The following is a 19,870-nucleotide window of genomic DNA, read 5'->3' on the forward strand; positions in this document are numbered from 1 at the left end:
AATTCTGAAAGAATGCACACCAAACTCTTCTGTTTTTAGGAAAATAAGTAAGATTGGTCATGGCAGAGAGGTATAGAGTGTGTAAAGCGGGATTTTTACTTTTGACTCTACATGCTTTTGAATGTTGTAAATCTTTTACTGTGAGTATACACACACCTATTACTTGTATAATTCCAAAAACTATTTTAAAAAGCAACAGAAAATATATGGAAGTCACTGAGCAAAATTCTTTGTATATAGCATTAATAGCAGCCAGAATCAAACAGGAATGATTGGAAAATCTCCCCAAATCATACAGAAATTGATCTAGGTGACACAGCGTATCACCTAGAAACATTTCTGGATAATGTGCAGTTACACAGAGTTGCACAGATAATGTGCAGTTACATCCCACCTACCCCTAACCCTCCCATCATATTTTGACTCCTCTTCATTTTCTTGCTCCAGTAGCTGTATTTAACTTTAAAAGTAGATACACACACATATATATATGTATATATAGTTTGGATATGTATACAATCATTGTACCCTGGGCTAGAAACATTAGGGGAGTTTCTTCAGGTGCAAGTGGACCCCGTTCTTGGGTTTGAGGACAATCTGGTGCAAGAATACAAGAGGTCTGGTGGGGTCTGGAGACACCTTGAAGTGGAGCAGAATCAAGGCAATGGCCACCTTTAGCTTGACCATGGCAAAATGCTGCCCGATACAGTTCCTGCAGACACCAAGGGAAAGAAAGAGATACTTGAAGAAATGGTAGTTCTTTCTTACTCTTTCATAAGATGCTAGGATAATGAATCTGCCATTCACAGTAAAGCAGCATTGTCACACTAAATGCCATGGAAACTTTTGAACTTCTATTGTTCCCTGCTAGAAAGTGAACTGAAAGGCTGTAATGTGATGATGGCCTCTCGAAACATGGTGGCACTTGGAGTTGCATATAGAATTGTTTCTCCTGTGAGGATGCAGTGTAAAACATGGAGACTATAGTGGCTAACACTGTATTGTGCAACTGAAATTTGCTAATAAGATGGAGCGTAAATGTCCTCAGACACACACATGCAGAGATAAATTGGTGAGATGGAGGATGTGGTAATTAACCGGAGGGAGAAGAACCCTTTCACAATGTATGCAGATAGCAAATCACCATGATGTATGTTTTAAATATCTTACAATTGCATGTGTCAAAGATACCTCAATAAATCTGAACTTAAGAAAAAAAAAAGGAATTATTTCTCCTGCATTGGAGGTGGGCTGCATGGCTTATGAGCAAGTTTGCATCACGGGATAACTGTCCGAGGCATAGCTGAATAGGATGTGACAGAGAAGGGCTTTGTCCTTTGTGGAACTAACTGGTCTTTTTGGGGGCTCAAAGAGGTACCAAGATCTACCTCATAATCTGGTGAGAAGATGGGGTTCCATGGAGCTGAGGTACCAAAGGGAGAGTGCTGTTTCCAAGTAAACATTTCTGTGCATTTTCAGCAACTTCAAATTGTCCTTACCTTGGTCCAGCCGAGAATGGTAAGAAGGAGTGGGTGTGTCTCTGATCAGAATTCTCCTGAGAAAACCTCAAGGGGTCAAAGACCTGAAATGACAGGGCAACGCCACCACCATCCCCAACACACCATGAGCACACTTCTTAAGCTACTATTTAGCACTGATTGAGAAACATACGATGAGCTATGTATGTAATTCCAATGTTCTGGTAGCCACATTCTTAAAAGGTGAAAGTAATTTTGATAATATAATTTATTTTGCAGAAAATATTATCATTCTAACATGTCTCAATTTAACTGATCATTAAGCAAATAGTCCACTTTTTTGTACTGTGTCTTCAAAATCCAGTGTGTATTTTACATTTCTAACATAACTTATTTCTGAGTAGCCACATTTCAAGTGCTCAGTAACCACATGTGACAAATAGCTACCACACTTGGCAGTGCGACTCTAGACCTGCAGACCTTGTCTGGCCTTCCAGTGGACTAGTCTGCTACCCAGACTAAGTATGGAGAAAGCAGAAATAGTAGGGCCAGTGTTATTATTTTCACTTTGGAGGTAAGAATGCATCCATTTAATTTACCCAAAGAAAATGAAAACACTAATTAGAAAAGACATATGCATCCCTATGTTTATTGCAGCATTACTTATAATAGCTAAGATTAAGGAAGCAACCTAAGTGTCCTTCAATAAATGAATGGATAAGGAAAATGTGGTGGATTAAATGGAATATTACACAGCCATAAAAAGGATGAGATGGTGCCATTTGAGACAACATGGATGGACCTAGAGGGTATTATGCTAAGTGAAATAAGTTAAGATTGAGAAAGACAATTACTATGATTCCACTCATAAGTGAAATCTAAACAAAACAAAACAAAACCAACCAAGTACATAAACAACCAAAAAGCAGAATTAAACCTTTATATACAGAGAAAAAACTGATGGTTGTGGGGGGTTTGGACAAAGTAGGTGAAGGGGAGAAGGGGATACAGGCTTCCAGTTATGGAATGAATAAGTCACAGGAGTAAACGGCACAGCATTGGGAATAATCAGTAATATTGTTCTAGTGATGTAACAGGACAGATGGTGGCTACTTGTAGGGAGCATCCTGAATCAACTTGTCAAATCACTAAGTTGTGCACTTGAAACTAATGTAACATTGTGTGTCAACTCAATAAAATTAACTTGAACATAAAAAAAAAGAATACTCTCACTTAGACTTAGAAGTCTAGCCAAAATGATTATGTGATCAATTGTTAATGAGACCTGTAGTCCACCTCCCATTACACGTAAGAGGTCTTCAACCCTAGCCACTTATGTGAAAACAAGTGTCTGTAGGTGTTGTGAGTGTTCAGAGTTCAGGACGGTTGAATCAAGCACTATGGTTAGCTGTGTGTCTTCTTTTTGCCTCTCCAGATCCTCTCTCCTCCTTTTCCTGCCCTGCTCGGGGCTCCAAGAAGCTGACCCACATTGTTTGCTCTTGGGTTTGGCTGATAAAAGACATTGATTGGCAATCTAGAGGGTGGACAGAGAGAGCTTTTGGATTATTTATTCCCTACACCCCACTCTACCAAGCTGCCTCCGGCTGGCTGCTCTACTGAAGGGCCTGACTCCTGCCCAGGACTCTTCCCAGCACGACAGTCACTCTCTGGGCTTCGAAAGTCTCTCTCCCCTCTGGCCCAGAGGTGGGAAGCACTTCAGCATTTGTGCACTCTGTGTTGCTTTTCTAAACTCTACCAACGCCTTTGTAAATAGTTCCTTTATGAAATTCTCCTCTAAGTGCCCAACTTGAGGGTGTCATCAGTTTTCTGCCAGAATTCTGATTGTTACATCCAGCAGAAGAGTGAGTTGTCTGCATGGCAAAATGGATAGCCTGCAGTCCTGCAGATGGCTAGGTGAGTGCTGGGTGGAGCTCACTGAGTAAATGACTGCAGCATAGACTGCAACTTAGAGCAGACTGTGTGGTATTTTGTCAATCCATTCATTCAAAGCAAACACACAGTAGGAATAGGGGAACAGGACAGTTTTCTTTTAGGGGGAAAACTTTAACATTTTTGGTCTTTCTGTTTATTTGCTTTGTGCCATTTGCCACTTCCACATCGTGCTAACAAAAAGTGAGTTGTACTGCATTAGTTCTTTGAAGGATTTATAAGTAAACAGTCATACCTTTGGGTTTTCCCAGATGGCAGAGTTATGGTGAAGGCCCCAAATACTGAGAACCACGGTTATTCCTGAGAAAGAAAAGAAAGAAAAAAGATTGCAGCAGATAGATCAAGTTGTGGGCTACTGTTATACTGCTCTTTTTGAAGGGAATAAGGTTGTTCCTGGCAGAGCTCTGTGTGCTGTAGCTGATGTCAGCAGTTAAGGACTCATGGAAAGTTGAGGCTTGGGTGAGACCTTGGTTTTCTTTCTTTTTTTCTGACACCTTGGTTTTCAAAGCAATGACTTATTTAATATCTGATTCTACCTTAAGGAGCTGTTGGTTTCATGTCAAAATGATATCTGTTAATGGACTGTACAGTACCCACCAGAGACCATTTGGGTCCAGGGGAACAGAACCATAATTCCATCATGCAGGTCCAATGATAAATTTCTGTTTGTTATTTTTTTTAAGACACATTTATTCAGCGTCATGATCAGACTGTTACATTTAGCAATCAAGAGCATGGGTGCAAAAAAAAAAAAACTACATTAAAACACTTTGTTGGAATGCTTTACACTTTCCACAGAACAGAAACTAAAATAACCTGTTATACAATTAGTTACAAATACAGTCCTCGAGTAATTTGCCCATTCACATAAGTATGGTCTAAAACATGTCTTCTCTGTAGCAGCTAGGCCCTGCCACCACGGTGCTTGGCTGAGTTCACAAATCAGCTGTAACTTGTACTTTTCCTGTCACTTCTCTGGCTCTCCTCTCCTGCTAAGTTTTGTTTCCTGGCAGTGATTAAAACCTTCTGCCACTGCCATAGCTGCTGCTGCTGCTGGAACTGCCATAGCCACCTTGGTTTCATGGTTTGACAAAGTATTGGCCTCCACCACTGTAGGGGCCAGAGCTTCTGCCTCCAAAATTTCTTCCTTTCATGGGTCTAAAATTTGAGGATTGATTGTTGTAATTGCCAAAATCATTATAGCTTCCTCCACCTCCAAAGTAACTTCCATCATTACCAAATCCATTCTAGCCATCCCCACTGCCACCGTATCCACCACCACCTCAACTGCCACCAAAGCCACCTCGACCACTGAAGTTCCCTCCATGACCAAAGTTGTCATTCCCATCAAAATCACCTCCATGACCACCAACAAAGTTTCCAAACCACTTCGTCCTCTTTGGCTGGATGAAGCACTAGCTGTCTCTTGCTTCAATAGGGCTTTCCTTCACAGTTGTGGTCAGTCACAGTATGGTATTTTTGAATGACAATCTTGCCTAGAGAGTCATGGTCATCAAATGTCACAAAAGCAAAACCTCTCTTTTTGCCATGGCCTCAGTCAGTCATGATCTCAATCACTTTAATTTTCCCATTCTGTTCAAAATAATCTCTTAGATGATGTTCTTCAGTGTCTTCTTTAATGCCACCAACAAAAATCTTTTTCATAGTTAAGTGGGCACCAGGTCTTTGAGAATCTTCTTGTGAGACAGCCCTCTTTGGTTCCACAACTCTTCCATCCACCTTGTGTGGCCTTGCATTTGTGGCTACATCCACCTCCTCCATGGTGGCATATGTGACGAACCCAAAGCCTCTGGAGCACTTGGTGTTTGGGTCTCTCATTACCACACAGTCCGTAAGGACTCCCCATTGCTCAGGATGGCTCCTCAGACTCTCATTGGTTGTTTTGAAGCTCAAGCCTCTGATGAAGAGCTTCTGCAGCTGCTCAGGCTCTTTGGAAGACTCTGATTTAGACATGACGGCAGTGGGAGGGGAGACTTTAACTTTAATGCTTACTCGGCGGCATCTAGGGGCCTTTCTGTTGGTTCTATTCATAAACGGAGGGAAGGAAATTTTGGCAAATATCCACGTGGTTTGGGGATTAAAAAAAAGAGGAGAGAGATTTTGAGGATTATTTGATTACCATGAAAATTCTGGATCTGTCAACAAAGTCCCAGTGACAGGCCATTGGTAATTGCTACAAGCAATCCTGCCAGCTTGTTTCCAAGGACAAGAGTTAACAGGTTACCCAAGCAGAGAGGTGAAGGGTGTCTCCCATGACACCCTATGCTTCCTCCTTGCCCTGCTCAGAAACCTGTGCTCTGTTCTGTGCACTGGAAACCTGGGTTCCAGTGTGGGGCCTCTGTGCAAGTTCTAGTTCTGCCAATCTGCACATTGGGATCTCTAGTGGGGTTTTTGGCTACACCAAGTGTACTGAAAGTGCTTTGTAAACTGAGAAGCACTATATAAGTGTCTGTTAAGATTATGTTCTGAGGGTGGGAAAATGAGCTAATGCTCTTGAAGGCTCTATGTAAACTATTACGTGCTGCACAGTTATAAGAATGATAGTATTACGATGATGAAGCCAAAGACCCTACCTTGGGTCTTCTAGATAAAGATAATGATGTTCATCTCCCATTAATGTGGGAAACAAAGGCAGAAGAAAAATTATTGAATTTCCTTGCTACCTACAGCCCTTTGACAAGTCCTTGAAACAGGCAGAGTGACATTCCTCTAGGAATGAGTCTAGGGGACTCTGAGTCTAGGGGACTCAGCTGTCTTAATGTTGACACTTTGCTAAGGGCAAAAGGCAATCACAGCCCAACCTTCAGGATCCTGTGAGTCTACTTCAACATACAAAAATTCCTTTAGAAATTTCCTTTATAACTAAACCCCCAAGACATGTGTTGGCGATCATCCACCAAGCATATGGCCCATTGATATACATCTGAAGGGAATCATGACTGAGGTTTTATTAGATAGTAATAAATGACCTTTTCCTAATAATAGCTAGTCCCCTCAAGGTCCTGGAAACATTTTTTCCAAAATTCCTTAGAGACTTACACTATCCCTAGCCCTCTCCCAACTTGAAGATATATAATCACCACCCCTCACAACCCCATTATAGCTCTTTCTGCCCATCATGGGTCCTGTCCATGTGCTTTAATAAAATTACCTTTTTGCACCAAAGGCTTAAGAATTCTTTCTTGGCCGTTGGCTTCGAACCCTAATGTCTTTTCCTACATCATCATGAAGTCTCACCCAGGTCTCAAACTAAGCTAAACAAGGATTATCTTAGAAGCAATGTCCTGCTAAGTGAAGAAACCCTGGGTTGGGATTCTGGCCACCTGGGTTCTGGGCACAGCTTCGCTGCAAATGGCTGTGTGCCTTTGGGAAAGTCTGGAAACCACATCTGATGAAGGAATTACCCACTGAGTTCTTATTAGGCACCCAACCCTAAGCCAGAGGTTTTCTGACTCCTCTAAGAGTCAAAAGAGAAAAAAAGCCAGTCTTTGTCACTGTGGTTGCCAGGATCCCCTGGTCTCTAGGACCTGCTTAGGAAAAGAATGCAAAGACCTGCAGGCAAGGAGCGTCCATCTGGGAAGGTAATGGGCTTGCTGAGCTCTCTGGAAATGGATGGGATTGGAGGCGCCAGTCGGAGTGACTCCTTGATGCACATGGTGGTATATGACATCTCACCCAGCTGGTCCCTGTGAGGACAAGGAAAGGAGGGGCAGGAACTCAGACTCCATATCCAGTTGGTAAATATTAATGTTTTTTCCTCTTCATTATTTATTCTTGGTAAATATTATCTCTAGGTTAAAGTTATTTTGCAATTGATTTATGTAACAGAATGCTAAAATGAGGCTCTTTCTGCCTGAGGATCAGCTGATGTTCCAGAGGAAGAGGAACCAAACAAGTGTCAGATATCCTCATTATAAAGTGAGATGCTAATCTACTGGTAAAAGATTTACTAGGGAGGTTTCGGAAACCAGTTTCGCAACTCTTAGTCACCATATAAATCAAGAAAGTACAAAGTATGACTAAGGACTGAAGAGAGAGGGCTTCAGAGTTTTGAGAGAGGAAAAAAATCCTTTAAAGATAATGTTGGAATGGCACAATGCTGCGGAATGCAGGAGGGCCCCCTCAAGCGTGTTAGGCAAAGAGGGGCTTCTTGGGTCACTTCTTGGTCACTTAGATGATCTGACATGTGCGCCTTGGAGTTTGAGGAACAGAGGACTGAGAGGAAAGTCTGTGACTCAGAACAAACAGGGAGTTGGGGGAGAGCAATAGAGACAAATAGGTAAGGAGTGCTCCAGTGCAAGAGGGAGAGCTTCGGAACCGGAACCGTCTTGAAAGGAACTCTGAGGACAAGAATTCCCTTGTCTCATGAATTACCATGGCAAAGCTCCAGTGAGGGAATCTCCAAGATTCTCCTTGAAACTCAGATAAGCCTACTGAGAGTGAAAGGAAGCACTGAATAGCCACCAAGCTCAGAAGGCAAGATCTCCATAGTACCAACCCCTTTCTCCTTGTTCCTCCTGGGACCACTTCTAAAAGGTTCAGAAACAGCAGCTACAGGGTTGGTGAGGAACTTGTCAGTAAAAAGAAGCCAATCAAGACCCCCTCACCCACCACTGGCTTTCAGACCCAAAGAAATGCTGAGCTGGGATGGAGGGATATGCTCCAGATGGATACGAATTTGTATTTTTTGTTATTCCACTGGACCAGACAGCTTAATTACTGAAATGAGACTGCTCTTGTGACTTAAATGGATAGGAACTCTATGAGATTCACTCAGAATTTCACCCCAGAGATGAAAAGAACTTGCCCCACACAAGTGTGAAGTATCAGAGGAAGAAGAATAAACTTTTTCATTTTCATCTTAGCCAGTCATAAGATGACTGCATATATTCAGTCTATTTGCCTTATTGTATTTCTATTTGCTTTTCTGATTACTTATTTTGAATGCAGGCTCTGGCCATTTGGCAGTGCAGATTTTCATTTTGAGCTCTTTCCTCCTCAAACCCAGAATAAAAAGGGTAATTCTGCTTAGCCTGGCATTTTGCATATTTTAGAAACACAATATTGTCCATCTTAGCCCTGGTGCAAGAAGAGAGAAATTTTAACCCAATGCAGAAATGGCTGACGAGGAGCCAAAGGGATGTTGAACAACTTGCCAGCTTTTTCAGAAATTGCTCTTTGCAGTGTGGTTTTATTATCTGTCTAAAAGAATTATAAGTTTTCAGCATGCCATGTACAAATTTCATTAAATGTAAGTATAGGGCCATAGTATGGAATAAAAACATGTTTTTCTTTATATTTTCATTTCTTTCATTAAAATGAATGGTAGTTAACAGATCCTTAGGACTTTGTTTTCTTACCTGGCCAAGATTTCTTTATTGTTTTCACATTTCACATAGGCCAGAAAAGAATAAGCAAGACCAATATTGGGGTTGTATATATATCTACCCTAAACACGTTAAGATATCCAATTAATGTTCAAGAATGAATAAAAAATGACTAATCGACATTATTTTGTGCTATACAGCTTAAACCTTTAATTAATTTATTTTTTATTTTTTCTAAAGATTTTATTTATTTATTCATGATTGACACACAAAAAGAGAGAGGCAGAGACACAGACAGAGGGAGAAGCAGGCTCCATGCAGGGAGCCTGACGTGGGACTCGATCCCAGATCTCCAGGATCATGCCCCAGGCCAAAGGCCGCGCTAAACCGCTAAGCCACTGGGGCTGCCCATAAACCTTTATTTTATGGTAGGAAATAACTACTGTTTCCTTATAAAAAGTAAGATCTCTACCATAGCTATATAAATCCAAATTTCCCCTTACAAAAGTTCTTACTGAGCTGACCTTTGCATTTGAAATGCAGTGTTTCCCCCCTAGTGCTAGGGGTGGATGACCCTTAGCATTTCCATCTTTCTGCCCTTTTGACTAGCAAAGCAATAATAAGTGAAATATCTAGCTAGGGTGAAGAATGTGGGTTTTTTTTAAATAAATTAATTTTTTATTGGTGTTCAATTTACCAACATACAGAATAACACTCAGTGCTCAGAATGTGGTTTAAATCAAGACGTGCTTGTTTGTTTTTCTTTCAGACAGCATGTCTTAGGGGTAAATCCATAACCTGGGCATCACCGAACAGTCAGATAAGCTCAGAGTCTTGCAAATGCTGTTGACATTTCTATCTAGCTAATCCATCCTATAAGAGGCAGCTTGGGTGTCAGATCTCCCAGGAAGTCCTCTTGAGTCCCCTCTTGAGTACCAGTGACTGTCTTCTAAGTCTCTGTAGTCGCCAGCACATCTCTCTCTTGCTACCCTTAGCAGATTATATAGCAATTATCCATACAGAAGCCTGTCTCCTCTCCTTGGGTGTGAGCTCATTGAGGACAGGACCCACACCAAATCTTGCACATTTCTTAAGTGTCTCAGTACTGAGAATGTATGTACTCAGTCCATAATCACTAGATTCAACTACAGTGTATATGATTTAGTACTGTGTTCAAAGTCTAAGCTAGTTCTGAGGAGTGAAAAGGAGATGGGAGGGAATGACTACAGTGGGGCTTAAATGATACGGATGCTTGCTGGGATCTCAGAGAGGAGACACACTTGAGCTCTACCATTTAAGCTCTCAATGCAAGTCTAGGGATCAAGTCCCTATTTCCAGTGCACTGAGCCAGGTGAAAGAAAGAAATGGGACATTACACACCACTGATTAGAAAAACAAAGAAACAGATAATTGTGGATGGATGAACTTCTTTTGCAAAGATATAATGATAATTTTGATCTCTCTAGAAAAAGAATAGTAGTCTACTTTTCTGTTTCTATAGGCACATATCTTGAAGCACAATGGTGACTAAGGTACCAGAGGAGAAAATAAAGCAAAACCCATGAAGAGGAGGAAGGATGAAATGTTTAAGAATGCAGATCTTACCATGTGATAGAAGACCTGTCCCTCAAGATGCCCCTGATCTCCTGCCGGCATCTCTCCTGATGCTCAGGGTTCAGAGCCAGGTGGTAGAGGAGCCAGGAAATGCTCCCTGCCATGGTGTCATGCCCTGCCAACATGAATGTGTTCACCTCAGACCGTAGGTCAGTATCTGAGAAGCTGTTGCCATTTTCAGCCTGGAAGGTATAGTGGAGATATGTTTATGCAATGTTAGTTTACAGATGTCTGCAGCCCTAATCAAGATGATGGCTTTAGGGGAAAAAATTAGAGATTCATGTGAGAGTTTCCATTTTAATTCTGTTCAACAAATATATAGTAGGAGCCACACTTTGACAAAGGAGAACCAATATTACATAAGAAATGTAGGCCTTGCAAAGAGTTCCTCCAATCATCCTGCCAGATTCATGCAGATTTTCCAGCACCTCCTCCTCATCATTTTACCAACTTACCTTGTGACCCATTTTCCCGTGTTTCCCTAAACTACCATGTATCTTTACAGTAATCACCAAGTCCTGTCCAATTAGCAAAAAATTTAGTATTATCTGATTCCCTGTAGTGACAGAATTACAGAACTCTATCTTTACCTCGAACTGTATAGAGCCAACCCATCACCTCAAAAGTATTGTTAAATTTAGTTGATCAATTTTGCTCTTGTCTCCCCTCCTCCTCACTCATCCATCTACCCACACAATTAATTGATACACGAGCTGCCTCAGACATTTAAAAGATTTACCTGGGCAGAAAGGATAATATCCAGATAATCCTGGTCCTTCCGTTTCTGAGTGTTGCCATGCTTCTTCTCATCTTTGAGTAATTTCTTTCTATCCTGGATTACCTTTTCTGGGACAGAATAGCAATTCCCCATTACCAAAGTGACAGCAAAGTTAATCAAAGTAAAATAATTACAGAGCAAGCCATGGCTCATAAATAGCTTCAAATCTTAGCTAATTTCCTGATCTCAGAATGGGTACTTGTATTTAAGTAGAATTAATTTTTGCGGATGTTTGTTCTCCCTCAAATGACAAACTTTGATCAGAGCTCCAAAGAAACACAATATACCTGAAATAGACTTTGTATAACTAGGTAGGCAATATAATAAAAATGGTTTCAAATGCAGGTGCAAGTCCCAATCATTCTTTTCTTTCTCAGTCTCTTTTTAATGGAAAATTTATCAAATGAAATGGAAGACAAGCAAAGAAACACCAACATCTGTGTAACTGAAGGGTCTTAAAAGAAAACCCCACAAAAATATGAAACAGAGTATCTAAAACTATAATTCAAGAAAACTTTCTGAAAGTGAGACAAAATTTAAATGTACATATTAAAAGGCCCATCCTATGCCTAGGAAAGTTGGAACAGAATAATCAATACCAATACATATGCTAATAAAACTATTTGACATTAAAGACAGAAAAGAAAATCCTCATAGACTCCAGACAAAAGAGCAAATAACTTTTAAGGGTAAGAAAATTAAGGTAGCATCATATTTTTCAAGAACAATAAAGAAATCAAAGCAAGATTAGAGCATTTTCAGGGTGCCTAGGTGGCTCAGTCAGTTAAGCATCTGACTCTTGATTTTGGCTCAGGTCTTTATCTCAAGATTGTGAGATCAAGCCCTGCACTGGGCAAAAGATCAGAGCATTTTAAAGAAATTCAAGGACACAAACTAGGAAAAAAGTATTTTATATCCAGGAAAATTGTCAGTCAAGCAACTATCAAGTCTATAAAAAATAGGTATAAACTTGAATGAACTCAGAAAATATTATGCTCATGAGCCCATCCTGAGGAATCTAGAGTGGATGAGCTTCATCCAACCAAGAAATAAGTAGGAAAACTTCATTAAAGAACTGAGGTGGGCATTTCATAGATGTAATTCTAGATCTCAGACTAAAACAAGGATTGGCACATGGGAAGAAGTATATCACATAAACACTAAAAGTGAAAATAATTCAACTAAAAATAGGAGGAGAAGGGAGAGAGAAAGGAGAAAGTAGAATAATCACTAATTGTTGGGAGCCTTGCACATTTTATCTTTTCTCCTTCTGGACCTGAGGCCTTTCCTGCAACCATGTTACACCAGATCCTCGGGCCAAAAAGCACCCGAGCTTGATCCTCCTCTTCATCTTTATTGGAGTGAGAGGTACTGGCGCAGTGTGGATGTCATTTGGGATAGGAAGAATAACCCAGAATCCTGGAACAAACTGGGTCTTTATGATTAATACAAGTTCTGCTCAGTGAATGTACATTACAGCAAACTGAAGAAAGGAGATCCAGACTTCAAATGAAATGTTTCACTATAAAGTTGCTCAGAAAGAAGGCCTTCCAGAAGCCATCCTCATGATTTTCTACTTATCCAGGAAATATTTCCCCTCTAAATGCATGAAATCATGTTGGTGTATTGTGTTAGGGTTTGCACTGATTAATAAATATCTGAAACTTGAAAAAAAAGATCACTAATAGATGTATAAGTAATAAATGAAAACCAAAGGATATTATTAAATTATTATTAAAAACTGACAAACTATCAAATAACCAGTCACCAAAGGACAAATACTATATGGCTCCTATGGCTCCTCATATATATCTAGAATACCTAGTCAAATTTGTAGAGACAGAAAGTAGAATGGTGGTTTCCAGGGGCAGAGAAAGGAATATAAAGAGGAATTATCATTTAATATGTATGGAGTTTCAATTTTGCAAGGTAAAATGAGTTCTGGAGATGGATGTTGGTGGTGGTTGCACAATAATGTAAATTTACTTAATAGCACTAAACTTTATACTTCAGAAAGATTAAGATGGTAAATGTTATCTATATCTACCACAGTAAATATGACAAGCCAGATAGCAAAAGTTTAAATAGGGAAAGGGGAATTAAGGATTTATGAAGGACTAAACACTATGGTAGCCAGAGTAAAAATATAAACCTTCTAAAATATCAAAAGGTATATATATATTTTTTAAAATTTTTATTTATTTATGATAGTCACACACACAGAGAGAGAGGCAGAGACACAGGCAGAGGGAGAAGCAGGCTCCATGCACTGGGAGCCCGACGTGGGATTGGATGCTGGGTCTCCAGGATTGCGCGCCCTGGGCCAAAGGCAGGCGCCAAACCGCTGCGCCACCCAGGGATCCCACAAAAGGTATATTTTTAAAAAGCAAAGAAAACATACCACATAGGAAAAGAAACACAGTGTGCTGAATTGAATAATGTAGCCCCCCCCCCAATTCCTGTTTACCCAGAACCAATAAATGGTTATCTGTTATGGAAGTCTTTAGGAAACTAATAAACACAGTAACTATAACATAATACACATAGTAAAACATAATCATATGACAATGTTGAGTCCAAACATATCAGTCATTTCAACAAATAAGAATGGGAATGTCTTGTTTACTAAAATAAAAACATTTTCAAATTGACTCATAAAGCAAAACCCAACTATGTGCTGCATGTAAGAAAAACACATAAAACAAAGTAATACAAAATAGCTACAAATAAAAGGATGGACAAAAATATACCAGACAAATGAAAATAATAAGAAAATTGGGGGTTGTAATCCTGATATCAAATAAAGTAGAGTTTGAACAAAAACTCATTAAAGGAGATCAGTTTTTAATGTTAAAAGTCATGGTATCACAGGACACCTGGCTGGCTCAGTTGCTGGAGCATGTGACTCTTTTTTTTTAATAAATTAATTTTTATTGGTGTTCAATTTACCAACTTACAGAAAAACACCCAGTGCTCATCCCATCAAGTGCCCCCCTCAGTGCCCGTCACCCATTCACCCCCACCCCCTGCCTTCCTCCCCTTCTACCACCCCTAGTTCGTTTCCCAGAGTTAGGAGTCTTTATGTTCTGTCTCCCTTTCTGATATTTCCCACACATTTCTTCTTCCTTCCCTTATATTCCCTTTCACTATTATTCATATTCCCCAAATGAATGAGAACATACACTGTTTGTCCTTCTCCGACTGACTTACTTCACTCAGCATAATACCCTCCAGTTCCATCCACATTGAAGCAAATGGTGGATATTTGTCGTTTCTAATGGCTGAGTAATATTCCATTGTATACATAAACCACATCTTCTTTATCCATTCATCTTTCCATGGACACCGAGTGGAGCATGTGACTCTTGATCTCAGTTATAAGTTTGAGCCCCACATGGAGTGTAGAGATTACTTAAAATCCTATTTTAAAAAGGTCATGATATCACAAGATGTAATACTTAGGAACACATACACACACCAAATAATAGCAATACCTATTTAAAGCAGAAACTAGAGGAAATGCAGGGAAAAATAGGCAGAATTGCACTGATAATAAGAGTCTTCAACATAGCATTCCCAATGCAGGACAGGTCAAGTGGACAAAAATAAGATATAGAAGATCCAAACAGAATAATAAGGCAGAGCATATGGGGGGAAAATTTCAGATGCCATACCTAATGACAGAGAATTTATCTTCTTCATAAGAGTAAATGTTGTTGTTTGTTTTTTTTTACAAAAATTGATCATATATTGGACCAAAGAAAACATTACTGAGTTCCATAAAATGGAAATACTACAAACAATGCTTTCTAATTAGAATACAATAAAGTTAGAAATTAAAAAAATAAAGCTTTCCATTCAGAAATTTATAAATTTTCTATTAAACATATTTTGAGTGGAAGGGAAATGCAAACCAAAATTAAAGAATTTCAGAAAAAATAGGGGTGCCTGGGTGGCTCAGTTGGTTATGTCTGCCTGCAGTTCAGGTCATGATCCCAGGGTCCTGGGATCTAGCCCTGCATCAGGCTCTCCACTTGCCCAGAAGCCTGCTTCTCCCTCTCCCTCTGTTTGTGCTCTTTCTCTCTGTGTCAAATAAATAAAATCTTTTAAAAAAAGAATTTATGAAAAAATGATAATAAAACATTACTTATCAAAATACATGGGATGTATTTAATTGATAAACAAGAGAAAATTCATAGCCTTAAGAGCATAGAGCAATAAGAAATGTAAAAATCCATATTAAAATTCTTACAGAATCTCAAGGGACTGCAAAGAGCCAAAACTATCTTGGGAAAAAACAAAACTGAAGAACTAACTAAACTATCTAAACTCCTAAAACACAACACCAAGAAACAAACAACTTGATTCAAAAATGGGCAAAGGACTTAAGTGGACATTTTTTCAAAGAAGATATATGAATGGCCAATTAGCACATAAAAGATGTTCAACATCACTGATCATTAGGAAAATGCAAATCAAAACTACAATAAGATACTACCTCACACTTATTAGGATTGCTATTATCAAAAGCCCTGGAAAACCAGTGTTGGTAAGAATGTGGAGAAATCAGAACCGCTTGTGAACCATTGGTGTGAATGCAAAATGGTACAGCTGCTATGGAAAACAGTATGGCAGGTCCTCAAATAATAAAAAATAGAATTATCATATGATCCAGCAATTCCATTTCTCGAAAAACTTATGAACACACACACACAAACAAATAGATTAACAAAGCAATTAAAAAATAGTAATAAGAATGAAAGAATTAAATATAGTAGTCCTCTCTTATCTGCAGGAATACGTACCAAGACTTTCAATGGATGTCTGAAGCCACAGATAGTACCAAACCCTACATAAATCTATGTTTTTTCTATACATACATACTCATGATAAAGTTTAATTTATAAATTAGGCACAGTAAGAGATTAACCACAACTAAAAATGAAATAAAATAATTATAAAATATGTTGTAATAAAATTTACGTGACTGTGGTCTCTTGCTTTCTTTCTCAAAATAGCTCATTGTACTATACTTTCACCGTGCTTCTTGTGATGATGTGAGATGATAAAATAGCTACATGATGAGATGAAGTGAGGGGAATGACACAGGCATGGTGACACAGAGTTAGGTTACTACTGACTTCGATGATGCATCAAAAGGAGGATCATCTGCTTCCAAACCATGATAACTGAAACCATGGAAAGCAAAACCATGAATGAGGGAGAACTACTATAAATATATTAAATCCTAACTTAAAAATTAGAAAAAGAATAACAAAATAAACCAAAAGAGAGTACAAAAAATAATAAAGAAAATAATAAAAATTAGCATGGTAAACACAGAAACACAGTAGATCAAATTAATAAATAAAATTTTTTGAGTCTTTCAAAAAATCCATAATAGACATATACTGGCTAATTTAATTGGGAAACGAGGAAGAATGCACAAATATATGAAGTAAGAAATGACAAAGGGAAAATAACTATTAATACAGAGAAATTAAAAATTTTTTATTCTATTTTATGTATTTTTAAAGATTTTATTTTTAAGTAATCTCTACACTCAACACGGGGCTCAAACTTACAACATTGAGATCAAGAGTTGCATATTCTGTTGACTGAACCAGCCAGGTGTCCCCAGAGAAATTTTTTAAAATCATGAGACTACTGCTTCTATCCAAATAAGTTTTAACTTATATGAAATGGAAAATTCAGTGTACCAGAGTTGACTCCAGAGGAGCTAGAAAACTTAGACTAATGTCCATAGAAGAAATAGAGAAGGTCATGAATAAATGATCCCCACCGGAAAAATGAAAAATAAAGAGAAGAAAGAGAGAAAGGAATAGAAGTTTTTGAAACAGTAAATGACTGAGAACTTTCCAAAATTAATGATAGACACCAAACCACAGATATAGGAAACTCAGGATACCAAGCAGGAAAACACCAAAATACACGAAAAAATCAAGATGCACGTTTCATTCAAACTACAGAAGATCAAAGACAAAAAGGAAATCTTTTTTTTAAATATTTTATTTATTTATTCATGAGAATACACAGGAGAGAGAGAGAGAGAGAGAGAGAGAGAGAGAGAGAGGCAGAGACACAGGCAGAGGGAGAAGCAGGCTCCACGCAGGGAGCCTGATGTGGGACTCAATCCCCGGACTCCAGGATCACGCCCTGGGCTGAAGGCGGCGGTAAACCGCTGAGCCACCTGGGCTGCCCACATAAAGGAAATTTTGAAAGAAACCACAGGAAAAAAAAAAAAAACTTAACCCATAGAACAGCAGTGACAAAAATTACATTGGACTTTTCTTCAGAAACCAGGCAAAGAAGAGAGTGAAGTAAAATATTTAAAGTGTTAAAAAGAAAAATCAGCCAACCTTGAATTCTTCCAAATTACCCTTAAAAATGAAAGAGAAATAAAGACTTTCTCGGACAAAAATTGAGGAAATTTGTCATCATTAGACATGCTTTGCAAGAAATAGTGAAATCCGTTCTTTAGAAAGAGGGAAAATGATATAGGCCTGAAGCTCAGATCTACATAAAGAAAGAACATTAAGAAAGGAATAAATGAAGGTAAAATAAAACCTTTTGTTTTCCTATTTTTTTGGAGCTTTAAAAATTTTTTTTATTGGTGTTCAATTTGCCAACATATAGAATAACATCCAGTGCTCATCCAGTCAAGTGCCCACCTCAGTGCCCGTCACCCAGTCACCCCCACCCCCCTCCCACCTCCCCTTCCATCACCCCTAGTTCGTTTCCCAGAGTTAGGAGTCTCTCATGTTCTGTCTCCCTTTCTGATATTTCCCACTAATTTTTTCTCCTTTCCCCTTTATTCCCTTTCACTATTTTTTATATTTCCTAAATGAATGAGACCATATCGTGTTTTTCCTTCTCCGATTGACTTATTTCACTCAGCATTATACCCTCCAGTTCCATCCACGTCGAAGCAAATGATGGGTATTTGTCGTTTCTAATGGCTGAGTAATATTCCATTGTATACATAAATCACATCTACTTTATCCATTCATCTTTCAATTGTTTTCCTATTTTTAATTGATCCTACAGATAACAATCTGTTCAAAATAATAACAACATTCAGTTTATAGCTTATGAAGAAGTAAAATAAATAACAATGTTATAAGGGATAGGAGAAAAATTGGGAATTGTGAATACCCTGTTGTAAGTTGCTTGCAAGTATTATTTGAAAATGGGCTTGAGTTAGTTGCAAATACACATTATAAGGATGCCTGGGTGGCTCAGTGGTTGAGCATCTGCCTCTGGCTCAAGGAGTGATCCCAGTTCCGCATCAGGCTCCTGGCAGAGAGCCTACTTCTCCCTCTGCCTATGTCTCTGCCTCTCTCTGTGTTTAATGAATAAATAAATAAAACCTTTAAAAATACACATAAACTCAAGGACAGCCACTAAACAAGGTAAAAAGGAGCATAATTTATATGTTAAGAGAGGAGAAAAGTGGAATCTTATTAAATGTTTAATTAAAACCAGAGAAAGCATAAAAAGAGTGTAAGACAAAAAGAAAAAACAAAACAATGAATAGTAAGAAGTAACAATTATGGTAGCTATCAATCCAAATATTCATATTAAGCATCAATGGTTTAATTCAATTAAAAGATGGACTGTCAGAGTGAATTAAAAAACCAACTATATGTTGTCTACAAGAAACCCACTTTAGGTATATAAAGATACGTGTAGATTAAAAGTAAGGGAATAGAGAAAGATATACTAACTAACCAAAAGAAAGCTGGGATAGCTATATTAAGTTCAGATAGAACAGATTTCAAAACAAGGAAAATTATTAGGTTAAAAATTATTAGAGATTAAAAAAGGGCATTCCATAAAGATAAAGGGGCCAATTCTCCAAGAAAATAACAGTTTTTAGGGTAAATGCACCTAGGAACAGAGGGTCGAAATACATAAGGCAAAAAATAATAGGACTCAAGAAGGAATAAATGAATCTGTTCTTATAGTTGGAGACCACAAAACTCCCCTGTAAGTAATGGACAGATCGAACAGGCAGAGAACCAGCAAGGACATAGATGAACTGAACAATGTCATCAATCAACTGGATCTATTTGACATCTATAGAGTACATCATCCAATGCAGCAGAATACACTTCCTTTTCAAGCTCACAGAGAACATTCATCAAGATTGACAGCATTTGGGCCATAAAACACACCCTAAATTTTAAACAAACATAAATCATACAAAGTATGCTCTCAGACCACAATGGAATAGAAATCAATAACAGAAAGATAGTTGGAAAACTCCAAAATAGTTGGAGAATAAACCACACATTTTTAAATAACGTATGGGCCAAAGCAGATCTAAATGCAAAAAGAACAAGACCACACAAGCACTGGAAGAAAAACATGAATGAATCTCTACAATTGGGGTATAGTTGCAGTAGTTCTCAGCTGGAGATACTTTTTTAAAGGTTTTAATTTTATTTTTTGCTTTTTGAGAGAGAGAGAGAGCACTAGCAGGGGTGGGGTGAGCAGTGGGCAGAGGGAGAGAGAGAATCTTAAGCAGGTTCCACACCCAGTGCAGAGCCCAATGTGGGGCTCAGGACTCGATCTCAGGACCATGAGGTCATGACCCGAGCTGAAATCAAGAGTTGGGTGCTTCACTGACTGAGCCACCCAGGTACCCCAGCTGCAGATAATTTTGATCCCAGGGGACA

The 19,870-nt window shown here is 38.7% G+C and overlaps 1 protein-coding gene and 1 pseudogene across 1 annotated transcript in view; one reads left to right on the forward strand and one right to left on the reverse strand.

Annotated features, from left to right (window-relative positions):
- Positions 1-510: 510 nt before the first annotated feature.
- LOC129520787 (cytochrome P450 4X1) overlaps positions 511-19,870 on the reverse strand; it is a 37,564-nt gene continuing 18,204 nt past the window's right edge. The window contains exons 7-12 of the mRNA XM_055341991.1: positions 11,130-11,236; positions 10,382-10,572; positions 7,002-7,135; positions 3,664-3,728; positions 1,500-1,582; positions 511-712 (exon numbers count right to left, since the gene is read on the reverse strand). Coding sequence (XP_055197966.1) covers positions 544-712; positions 1,500-1,582; positions 3,664-3,728; positions 7,002-7,135; positions 10,382-10,572; positions 11,130-11,236 — 749 coding nt within the window. The 3' untranslated portion in view covers positions 511-543. The remainder of the gene's footprint in view (positions 713-1,499; positions 1,583-3,663; positions 3,729-7,001; positions 7,136-10,381; positions 10,573-11,129; positions 11,237-19,870) is intronic.
- On the forward strand, positions 12,465-12,681 carry LOC129520448 (cytochrome c oxidase subunit NDUFA4-like; annotated as a pseudogene).

The sequence above is a fragment of the Nyctereutes procyonoides genome, unplaced genomic scaffold (genome assembly GCF_905146905.1).
Source record: "Nyctereutes procyonoides isolate TBG_1078 unplaced genomic scaffold, NYPRO_anot_genome, whole genome shotgun sequence".
Taxonomy (NCBI): domain Eukaryota; kingdom Metazoa; phylum Chordata; class Mammalia; order Carnivora; family Canidae; genus Nyctereutes; species Nyctereutes procyonoides.